Source organism: Periplaneta americana, chromosome 4, assembly GCF_040183065.1.
Source record: "Periplaneta americana isolate PAMFEO1 chromosome 4, P.americana_PAMFEO1_priV1, whole genome shotgun sequence".
In the NCBI taxonomy this organism is placed as follows: domain Eukaryota; kingdom Metazoa; phylum Arthropoda; class Insecta; order Blattodea; family Blattidae; genus Periplaneta; species Periplaneta americana.
In genome coordinates this window covers 31,383,263-31,395,846 of record NC_091120.1, presented here as the reverse complement: position 1 = coordinate 31,395,846, position 12,584 = coordinate 31,383,263, and the positions used below count along the sequence as shown (strand labels likewise).

At 35.6% G+C, this 12,584-nt stretch overlaps 2 protein-coding genes across 2 annotated transcripts in view; one reads left to right on the top strand and one right to left on the bottom strand.

Moving 5' to 3' along the window:
• insc (inscuteable) overlaps window positions 1-5,994 on the bottom strand; it is a 290,338-nt gene extending 284,344 nt beyond the window's left edge. The window contains exon 1 of the mRNA XM_069823099.1: window positions 5,698-5,994. The gene's annotated coding sequence lies outside the window, so the exon portion shown is untranslated. The remainder of the gene's footprint in view (window positions 1-5,697) is intronic.
• Window positions 5,995-6,260: 266 nt separating this feature from the next.
• On the top strand, window positions 6,261-12,029 carry RpS16 (ribosomal protein S16). The gene is made up of 5 exons (XM_069823107.1): window positions 6,261-6,363; window positions 6,458-6,502; window positions 6,631-6,762; window positions 7,598-7,712; window positions 11,826-12,029. Exons 1-5 carry the CDS (start codon window positions 6,355-6,357, stop codon window positions 11,969-11,971), a joined length of 447 nt encoding a protein of 148 aa, XP_069679208.1. The 5' UTR covers window positions 6,261-6,354; the 3' UTR covers window positions 11,972-12,029.
• Window positions 12,030-12,584: the final 555 nt, after the last annotated feature.

Sequence of the window (12,584 nt, the reverse complement as noted above, 5' to 3'; positions counted from 1 at the left end):
CCAATGAGAAATCACCATTGTACCATTATAAAAGCGCAAGTATCGATTATTTTCGGATATGCAATCAAAAGACAACTAGCGAAAAGTCACGGAGGCTGGAAATCCAATACTGTCGCAGAAGGTTATGTTCTGTTACTATAATAATTAGCGTTAATTGTAAATAATATTCAAATAAATTCAATTTGTCATCTCGTTTTTCAATTCTAAATCAATTTCCAGGTTATATCAAGACTAATATTCATGTTATTCTCTAGATTATATCAAAGTCAATGACATTCGTTCCTCGGAAAAAAATCAATACTTTCGCGTCTGCGCACATCTCACAATTTAGAAGGTCAATTCCGCTCCTCACTTACATAACCATAACATGAATACTTATGAATAATTTCAAGTTAGAAATATGGTCGAGCATAAAAAGTCGTATGAAACTTGCCTATAATGGTAATTAAGACGCTCGTATGAAAATTATGAAACTCGCTTGCGCTCGTTTCATAAACAAACATACTCGCGTCTTCATTACTACCATTATAGGCTCGTTGCATAATGTACTATTTTATACAGCAGATGTTTTGTCTACGCATTCGGCACAATCATTTGCATAATACTTCACTGCTGCTATTTGAAACCTCGTGTAATAGAGTTCCCAAATTGAAAATCTTTTACAACTAATCTCCACCCCAATATTTGTTAGTTTACATTACTCTTATTATTCACGCAATAAAGTTTTATTTTTCTGACACTCCCATAGTTTAGCAATGTCGTGTATTCTTTATGTCTCCTCTTTGCCTCACTTTCATACAATTTCGTTTGTTACCTGAAATTTTAATTGTTATGTTTCTATGGGTTGCAGGCTGGTGAATAACAAAGAAGTAAAATTGGAACATGGCTTTCCCATCGAAGTTACACCTCCCCACATTGAAAACCATCGCTGTGACGCACTGGCTACAGGAGGGGTGAGTAAACTACAGTTTGCAGTCTTTTCAGGCAATAGTCGCAGCTGTAGGTTGATCATTTCTCAACAAACGTTCAGGGTTTGATGCTGGGCAGATCCTGTGAGATTTGTGGGTGGATTTTATCTTATTACGTCAGTTTAATCTGTCGTTTTTGAAGTGAAATTTCTTTACGCAGGACTAGAGTCGAACACCGTGAAACAAAATTCTATGGCGGACACTTTAAAGAGAATAATACTGAGAACAGTTTTAATTGTCGAACTTTCATGAGACAAAAACGTACAGTACATAAAACTCCTAATCTTGTAAAAAGTGAGACGATGATAATGATATGGTGAAGACGACTTTAGTCTACTACTAGCCGTACCCGTGCGCTCCGCTGCATCTGTTAGAAATAAATATAAAATAATTACGTAATTAAAATAGGACGTTTGATCCAGGGACATTCGTGTTTGATAGAAGGATTAATCGTTTAATATGTTACTGAATTTAAATTGTATTTAAATAATTAAAATGCGAACATTTTGGTCCAGAGAGCAATCAGAAGTTGCGGTAATAACATTATAGCATTCTGTCCATCTAGAGAAAGTACACTTTCCAATGATGAAATAATAATTAATTATACAAATCGGTTAATTTAGCTTCCGATATTACTTCATACAAACACAGAAACGTTCTCGGTAGGCTATGTTTCATAGCTTTCGATTGTTGTTGTCCAAGGCCCCTTATAGACGTAGTAATTTGTTTTCATTTCATTACACCGCTTTAGATGGCATTGCATTTTAATTTTAAAACTCATTTATCTCATTAAATATCAGTCCTATCAAAATTTTGCAAAGAGTAAAACTTATCGAAAATCATTTTTAAAAAAACTTTTGTTATGTAACATATTTCACAAAAATCAATAATAAGCGAGATATTTCGATTTATTTAATTCAGGTCCCCTTATAACCCCCCTTTTAAATAACGTATTTTGAATGTCGTATAGCCTAAAATCTAAGTTACAACGAACTTAATTTCTATTCCAATTTTCATATAAATCGGTTCAGCCATTATCGCGTGAAAAGATAACAAACATGCAGACAGATAGACAGACAGACATACAAACAAAAATTTCAGAAAGGCGATTTTCGGTTTCAGATTGGTTAATTATATATGTTAGGACCAATTATTTTTGGAAAATCGAAAATTACCAGAAAAATTTCGGCTACAGATTTATTATTAGTATAGATTACAAGTACACTGTAATAATTTACGAACATACGTATTTCTTGTGCTGACAAAATTTCGATCCTATATGAGTTGTTTTTGTTTCTATTACACTCTTATATCGGCCTCCTGAAACAATAATTGTCACGACATGCATTGATAACATGTTTCTATTTCGGCTTTGGATTCAAAGATTAATCGATCAATAAATGAATGGTATGGTATATAGTAAAGAATGTAATAAACCAGACTGGGGAGGGAGATGCACTTCAGTGCTTTTAAAAAGGAGCGATGATTCATTTGGGGGTAGGAATCTCTCCCACTATATCCTAACACCCTTATTTACTTTCATATATCTGCAGCCGTCTTCATTTCCACCCTTAAAGCGACATACTTTCACCGTACTGAGAATATTCTGATTTTAGACGCTTAACGTTGGTACATAATCTTCACAGAATGCATTTCCACATCTTCTAAATTTACACTAACTTGGAATCAGTTTGAAATTGTCTACAGTTTAAATAATGTAATCGTCTTTACCCTTTGAGATACGCTTTATCGATTATTTTGAGACTTTTATAACAAACTAATGTGTCAGAATATTATTATTTACTGATTAATAAGTGCTTCAGTTTCAAATCTTATTCTTCTTCCCTCAAGTGTTAGTCTCTAAGGACTGTTACGATCTCACGGTTGAGTTTTCAACCCATCGTTTCATTGGGCGACCAATAGGTCTAGATCTCTTCCCGTTTGGACGATGGTTTTTGGGATTCTATTTGTACGCATACGAAGCAGAGCATTTATCCATTTGTTCTGATGAAGTTGGTGATAATACACATTGGCTACTTCATAGTAGTCGTGTAATATTCAATGAGGTGGGCGAGACCTCATATATAATGAATATGTGATGTATTAACTGTTAGCAGTTGTCACAAACTGATGTTGAATATGACCATAAAAGTCATTTAAATATGCGCTCCTGCATGTATGACTTACATTGTCTAAAGTGCAGGTAGTAGGGCCGTAAAACATTACGAGAGGAGTTCGGCCGGCACCGTGGATCGTGTCCCAGGATAGCTCAGTTGGAAAGAGCACTCAGCGCGTAGAGCTGAGAGGTCCCGGGTTCGATTCCCGGTGCCGGAACGAATTTTTCTCGAATTAAATGGTGATAATACACATTGGCTACTTCATAGTAGTCGTGTAATATTCAATGAGGTAGGCGAGACCTCATATATAATGAATATGTGAAGTTGTATATGTTGCATTGTAGGTTCTAGTTGTAATTCTTCCATAAAGGTTGAAGATCTTTGGATAACTAATTATTTTAATTAATCGATTAAGTGATCACTTCCATTAATAATTATTTCGGTTGTAGGATTTTGGATTATCGTCGCCAAATTGATCGTAAGTGTAAATATAATGAAAGTATGTTTATTGTAATAATTACATTAAGATTTATTTTCAGATATAAACCTTTGAAGTTATATAAAGTAAATGACAATGTAGTAAACATATTCATTATTTATCGGCATATTTCTTAACGGATCTCGCACCATGTTCACAAGTAGGCGTTATCAAGTTTATTTGGATTTTATTAGGCCTACATTTGTGTAAGAAATCGTCCAGAGCAAAGTCATATTATACTCTTATTCATAAGTATGAATTATATGAAAATAAATCATTATTACCTCTGATTGAGGTTCTGGCTGATATGTACCGGTACATCTATTATCACGCAGTACATCTTACTTGACGATATGTGTCAGGAGAAGAACAATTTATTGTTTGTATGGATCTGAACTCTGACTAGTGTAGCTAGTCAGCGATGTATGCAATGGAGGGGGAAAGGAACTAGCCACTCTACCCCACTATCTCTTGGTCTAGTTGCCTCATAAGTGGTGCCTCTTGGTATGACTTGTGAGGTTCAAACCTGTCTTCGGATAGTTGACTAAACAACAACCCCCCCTCTCTCTCTCTCCTATATATATACATACATATATATACACACACACACACACGAAATAGTTCTTGAAAATCATTGTAATAATAATGTAGCAAACTGTCTTTAAGAAAGTGACGCGTTTATTAAGTGCTGTTATGTGATGCAGATATTCAATGAACTTTATTCTGTTTTGCCTCGTGTTTATTTTTTTAACTTCAAGTGCCAAAGAACGTGTGTTGACTGTTAAAAGACTATAGATTTCAAAAAACATGATTTCACTACACTGTAATGTTACTCACAATGTTTTATCTTTCAGTCATAACTCAAGACTTTTGTTGTACCAATGAAGTAAATATTTTATTACTACCTTACTGGCTTTTAAGGAACCCGGAGGTTCATTGCCGCCCTCACATAAGCCCGCCATCGGTCCCTATCCTGAGCAAGATTAATCCATTCTCTATCATCATATCCCACCTCCCTCAAAACCATTTTAATATTATCTTCCCATTTACGTCTCGGCCTCCCCAAAGGTCTTTTTCCCTCCGGCCTCCCAACTAACACTCTATATACATTTCTGGATTCGCCCATACTTGCTCCATGCCCTGTCCATCTCAAATGTCTGGATTTAATGTTCCTAATTATGTCAGGTGAAGTATACAATGCGTGCAGCTCTGCGTTGTGTAACTTTCTCCATTCTCCTGTAACTTCATCCCTCTTAGCCCCAAATACAGTATTTTACTAAGCATCTTATTGTCAAATACCCTTAACTTATGTCCTTCTCTCAAAGTGGAGTCCAAGTTTCACAACTATAAAAAACAACCGGTAATATAACTGTTGTAAATATATTATTAAAGAATTGAATTCTGGTTTGCAACAATTTCACACGAATAGTACTTAGGCTACATTAGAGGTTGACGCTCTCATCTGGCAATAACACATAATATCAGCACCAACTTGGGGGAATGCAGCTGATCAGAACCAAGAATTGAAACGTCTTACTAATGATAATAAAATTAATGAAATACTGTATCTTAATATGTTCAACAGAGTGGGCCTATAAATCCTGTAATAATAAACAAAGTGCAGACAAAGTTAACATTTCTGGGAAAATAGAAAAAGATTATACCTAGAGTAATATACAAGAATATTGGAGGTGATTGGGGACACCTTGATTCTATCACCTATAGAGTTGTCATCGGTAGATAATAAGGTCATTATTATAAGCATCCATTTAAAAATAAACTTTAAACTTCTAGATTCATTCTCACATTTATCTGCAGAATTTTAATTGTCAATTTACATCTTCCTGATTTTACATTCTCACGTAGGCAGCAAATATAAATTATATGCAATAATGTTTACCATATAAGTAACGGTGATATTTTTTGTTGTGCGAAATATAAAAAAAAAAATAATAATCAGCACTTCTTGTTTCGTCACGAAACACCGATTAAACATTAGCTACCGGTACGTATTTTTGATATCACTGTACATCTAGCAACAGTAGCTACAGTATACTGTTAAAAACAACAAAAATTAAGTAACCATATCAAGAAAAAAATAATTAAATACACTTTCGTATTTAGATATACTTACATATTATGCTTCCATGTGTCGGTGAAATCGTTGACAGCAATAATTCACGTGTTTTTATATATCACAACAGTATTTAAAACTATTTTATACACTAATGTGGGCAACAGTCACTAATCAACACTTTGTATCAAACGCAATCACTACCACATGCGTGTGTCAAAATAGAAACGTTTGACAGTGCCGCGCCGTGAAAACTAACAGACACACGCCGTCAGCGCATCCCAACTACTGCTTCAATGCACATCTCACACGATCGCGTAGTGTTGTGATGAATAATACCATGTTCACACCTGCGTGTTCAAGATACCCTGAAGCGACCGTCGCAACATCTGTGGCAGGAATTCAAAACGAATGAATGGTTCTTTCCTGTTTGTTGCTAGATGGCAGCATTAAATAAAGCGTCATGTTAAAGTCAAGTGTTCTATTACATTCATTGTTATTATGTGTATGTTGTTTTAATAAAATTGCAATCACTGTTATTCTTAATATTGTAATCGTTCTAATAGTTTATTTATGTACTAGGTTTTTTGAAAATATTGTGTTTGTAAGTCGCGATAAAAAGAGTAAAAAATCCCAATTTTTGCTACTAGCGCTACCTACGTAGTTGTAAGCGGAAGTTCCTGTTCGTAGTTTCCTTTCCACGAGGAGTGCATCAAAATGCAGAAGGTAATATTATGTTTTCTATTTTCTCTGTTTTATGCTGGAGCATATATCCATATGATGATTACAAAATTAATAACTATAACATTTCGTTTTACAGCCAGCAAAAGAACCGATACAGTCCGTGCAGGTCTTCGGAAGAAAGGTATGTTTTTATGGCGGTTTCTATATTGTCTAATAATGCACATGGTTCCTTGTCGTTGAATAGTTTAGAAATTACATTTAAAACCATCGTATGGAAAATATAATTTTGTTTGGTATTTACTTTTCCAGAAAAGTGCAACTGCAGTTGCGTACTGTAGAAGAGGCAATGGCAACCTGAGAGTAAATGGTCGGCCTCTTGAGATGGTGGAACCACGAGTACTGCAGTACAAGCTGCAAGAACCCGTTTTGCTTCTAGGAAAGGTACGATATTTTTCTCAAATGTTGGGACACAGTATGATATCTTTCTTTCACCGGATAAACTTCAGAACACGGTTACTTTCCTTTCCCTCATCCTCCAAAATTCTAATCTTGTGCACACAAAATAAATTACTAGTACTGAAAAGTGCCTTTTCGTCAGCGTGATGATGCGCATTCGACAAGCACAGACAAATAATTAGCTATGCTATTTTTTATTTATTTATTTTTTTTAAGATAAATTGTTTGCAATGAGGTAACCGTATACGGAAGTTTCCGAAACTTCGGCACACAATTACCCAAACTGTCTGTGGACACGAAATAGATTATTTGTACTGAAAAGTGGGCTTACGAAAAGGCTCTTTTCAGTGCCAATAATTTATTTTATGTGCATAAGGTTGGAGTTTTGAAGTAAGAGAGAAAGGAAGGAATCCATGTTCTGAAATGTATCCCTGCAATATGTTTGTCTCATGTGAGGTAGTGCTGATGGTATAATTTATTTTGTGTGCACAAGGTTGGAATTTTGGGGGAAGAGTGGAAGGAAGGTAACCGTGTTCTGAAGTTTATCCTATTTTTCTTTTGGGGAAGTATTTCCCCTTCCCCCCCACTGCTTTATAGTACGCGAAGGATATCACTAAGTTTATGGATACTCATTTTGTCAGATTGGTTCTTGTAGTCTTCTTTGTTTGTTATATTTAGTATTTACCAGTGATGAGCTTTTTATCCCGAACTTGATCATTTGTGACATGAAATGTATATAATCTGAGGTAAATGACTGTCTATAATATAATCAGACACATGTTACATTAGATATGTTAAATAATCGTTGGTCTGTTTTCAGGAGCGGTTTTCCGGTGTAGATATCAGAGTCAGAGTGAAGGGTGGCGGTCACGTTGCCCAGATCTATGCCATCAGACAAGCTATCTCAAAGGCTCTCGTGTCATACTACCAAAAGTGTAAGTACGAAGCACTCGGTACACTTTCTGACAGTAGATTTTTTTATAATTACCATTCATGGGGAGAAATTTCCCTTAGCTTCAGAAAACACCTCAACTTTTGCTCATACATTTTATATTTGCGTGCACTAAGCAACAGTCTATCTGGCAGTGGCGGCTGATTGACTGAGGCAAGTGAGGCCAGGCCTCAGTCATTTGGCTTAACTGAAATCAAATTTTGTGTTTTTATTTAATGTATTAGTTATTTGAATGAAGGATATATCGCTGTAGAAGCATTTGAAAACTTTGATGTATATAGAGCTGTTTTGCAGTAAAATTTGTTCTTGAGGCCGGGATCGCTCGTTCCGGGTCTGGCTTGTGATGTATATAGACCTGTTTTGCAGTAAAATTTGTTCCTGAGGGCAGAATCGTTCGTGCCGGGTCTGGCTTAATGCATTTCATGTCCTTTTGCGGGCTTTGAGTTTACGCTTAAAACGTTGTAGCTAAGGCACAATTCGGCTGGCCTGGTCAGGTTTCACTCGTCCCATCCATGGGCCGGCCTCAAGGGTAGAGTGGGGTGGGAATAGCAGTGGTGACTTGTCTTCCTAACTAGGCCCTAAATAACAAAATTCCAGCTCTTTGGCAGGCAGAAACCCACTCGATTCTCTCCCCTTATGTCTCAGTTTATGACATAAGCGAGGGTGTTCTACTATTGTACTTCGTAGTAGAGTAGTGAATCTGGGCCAATGTTGTTATGTATTTTGGGAAAATATAAACAGAAACAAATGAGCGAAATAATGCTGGTGCAGTTAGAGTGTCCTTTTTCGAGAAGAAATAATACTAAAAGGAAGGAAGTTTTAAATAAAGAGAGAGACTACCGAGATACCTACGACATCGCTGATAATTTTTCTGACACACAATCTTAAAACGCGAGTTTCTATTGCATCCTGGTATGGACAACATAAATGGTTATGTGGTAATGTGATGCAAAATAAACTTCTCTTGGCCTTGTTTGTTGCTGTCAAAGGAAAAAAATAAAAAGAAAAGAAAGAAAGGGGAATTTCAACACATAATATGGGATGCTTCATCACACTGAAACGATCACTGAAACTCGGAGCATAACAGCTTATTTGGTGAGTGAAATTGTTATTTTTCATTGATAGTAATAAGAATAGACTAATAATAGTAATAATAATAATAATAATACAGTAATAATGATATTAATAATATAATAACAATAATAATTAATATTATAAACAAACATTTCCTATCGGAGGCACTTAAACTAGTTGCATCTGGCCTCACCGAGGATTTCAATCACCGGCCGCTACTGCTGTCTGGTCTAGTATGAGTGTGGGCAAAATATGACATTTGTACGAAAGTTTTGCTTCCTAATTTTTTTCTCAGAAAATATTAAGTTCTAGTCTTGTGACTTTTAAGTGAAATAATTCTTTATATTCTATGAACTTATTTTATTTTTCTACAAAGCTTCAAGTCATATTTTAGCACAATCTAAATGAGATTGAAATAAAAATTCGGTGAATGTTACTTATGTCCCGACCACTACAGGAACTTGATGAAATACCTTCAAAATGCCTTGGATTGAAAGTATTGAGTAGTAGATAATTGATGTGATCACTGGGAGAGCTGTAAGCCCTCCCAGCCCACCCTAAATACGTACTTTACTTATATACGAAAATCGTCATGCGTGAATGAAGGATACCACCATATTTCTTTAATGTAACAGTGGGTTTCAGTGTTGCCAGCATAGTAATAATATACGCACCTAATCAAACCTTACCTAACCTTTCTCATAATACTACACACGTAATCAAACCTGAGCTAACTTGTCACATAATACTACACACCTATAGTAACATTCCTCACACTTTGTATCATTTCGTTTTCTTGTAGATTGCCGGCTCTGCCAATCGTGTCAGTGTCCATCTAGTGGAAGTGGATCGTACTAATACTACCAATTTGTAGAAGAAGCAATAGCGACTTTCATAATAATTGCATTTTACATGTTTCGTGATATACTAAATGTGTTACTGTAGTAATAATTCTCTATATATGGTACAGTAAGATTTTAAATGTGTTGTGGTTGTGATAAAAGTATTGAAAATTGGTTTATAGCAACACATTGGCAGTGGCTGGTGGATGCTTTACATTGACCAAAAATTCTTATTGCTATTCCGAAGATCAACACAAACACTTTATTTAAGTTTATAAGGGAAGATGCAGGTTTCGTCTCATGTAATGATGCAAGACAGAAAAATATCCCCCTCATTTGCATAATGCTTCAGAAGCTTCGAAAAAAAAATGTCTTCCCAGGCCTGTTTTTGCTTGCCTGGATATTTTTTGCACCTGCCAGAAGCAGAACTTTCTGTAACCAAGCTCCTTCATGATGGCTATCTAAGCTGTTTCCCAGTAGTTGCTGCATCATACAGTTGACATGTTGTGATACAGCAGTGTTCTTTGATGAGTTCTTCAGTTCGACCCTTGTTTCATTCTGTCGCTGCAATAATTGCTGACGGCTGTCTCGAGGCTTGTCAGTGATGTTCACGTCTCTGTTCTTGGAATGTCTTACCCACCATCTAACTTTACTGATGTATACAGTACCTTTCTTAGACGAGTATGGATCTCAGTTGGACTAATTTTCTCCACAGTGACGAATTCAGTCATAGCTTTTTGTTTTTTAATATAGATATATTCAATATTCATATTTATTGTCATCGAACGGCTTTCAGGTAGTGGTTTCCCTCACATTTCTGCATATGGTCCACCACTACCTTGCTTACATTCCATCATATATCCTTCATATTTCTCTTATCATCTGTCTCTCCCCAAATCTTCCAATTATCTAAAGTTTAACCCTGCTTCTGTCTGTTTCTTCCTCCATTCTTTCTGATGTACCGTATTTACAACTCTTTACCTTCTTTATCTTCCCACAATATAATTCCCGAATGCTATGCAATACTGTCCATCTTACTCTTATATACAAACATTCTCGTCTACATCTACTCCTCCATCTCTACTACTAACATTGTCATCTTTCATTACTTTTATGTTTATCGTTAAAACCTTTTTATCTCTGACTAGTATTCACTAATATTTCTACTATCTCCTCTACTTTATCTTATTATATTATTTGTCTCAATTATTATTGCAATGTTCTAATGATTGTGATACCTCCTTGCTATTTCTTGATCGATTCACTTATCACTTTTTCACTTTATTGGATAACTTTTACGGTTCACTCTCACTACTTGCACTCACTTTCTACCTCCTCACTTCCCATATTTTCCCTCTCAATTACATCAAACCCTACCTACTATTTACATACTATCTCCTACTCTTATTAGTCACACTATCATATTGCTTTTCTTCTCTCTAATTTACTCAATTCATCTTCTATTAACAGTTCATTACTTGTTCCTCTATATTATTCACAGTTCCACTTCAGTTACACTAATTGATCTAATACTCCCATTTTTGACTGCATCTAATGCCTCAGACTAAGTCAGATCTCTCCTCTAGTTCACTTGTTACACTTCACACGACTTAGTTTGCACTTCCTTGTTTCTTTCACTAACACATAACTCGCAGAATTTTTATACAAGTAGGCCTATCATCTAGTTTTTCGCACATCTTTTTTAGTTCCCTCTCAAAAACACATACGGTTGCTGGACTTTGATCATCTGCGCTCTCATTGTCTGTTGTATTCTCGACTTCTTTCTTCTCTTCGTTGCAGTCCCTTTCGTAACTTACACTCGGACTTGCACTCGCAAAGACTACTTTCCTTATACTCTCCATATTCCCCTTAGATGATTCTCCTATTATTCCCAACCCTGGACTCCTCTCCTTCTCTTTCCATCTTCTTATCTCTAGTATAGATATAAGAAACATCCGTCATTTTAAACAGCTGTTGTTTCGTTTTCATGTGTGAATAATTAAAGAGATATAACATCTATGTTTTCTCTCAATAATAGCACTCATTGCCTGTCATCCCCGCATTTTACACTGTTCTCAGTATTAAGTGTTGTCACAATTCAACCAAGCATGTAAGACTCAGAACCGAACTGTACTTTAGTATTATCAAGAATACTAACATTTTATCCTCTATGATTGCAGATGTAGACGAAGCATCAAAGAAGGAAATTAAGGATATCCTTATCCAGTATGATCGCACATTACTTGTAGCTGATCCACGGCGCTGCGAGCCCAAGAAGTTTGGAGGTCCAGGAGCTCGTGCACGTTACCAGAAATCATACCGTTAACTTGGTTATGTATCTGTCTGGTCTTTCATATATGTTAATAAATATATCTTGAAAATAACATTGCATGTCTTTTATTTTCTGTCGCAGCAATTTTAATACAGTTCATCAGAAGTGTTAGAATCACTTGAAGTTTATTGTTTGAAGGTAAGTAGTGCCCTTGCCACTTGTTGCATCTTCCATTTTGTAGGAGAATGCATATTATTAGATCATAAAAGAAGTATCATCAAACAAGAGTTGAATGTCGAATCACTTGCAGCTACAATTAAAAGATGCAGAATAAACTGGAGAAATCATGTCCAGTGTATGCCAGATACTAAAATAGTTTGCCTCTCAGTACATCCTATAGGGAAAGAGGAATTTGAATCGACCCATGGAAAGACAGTATGAACAATTTTGAGATGGACAGATCAAAAGGTTTCCTTCTTGACGTTGTTGACAATGGTTATCATAATCAAGTAAGCGATTATTTCTTATTTGATTACACCATTACATGCTTCTAATTGTTTCATTAATTAATTTTTTGAACTCATGTTGTGCTGTGATTTTCTTTCATGAATTCAGAATAGTTTTTTTTTTACTGTTACTGAAGCATATCTTTAAACTTAACCACCTC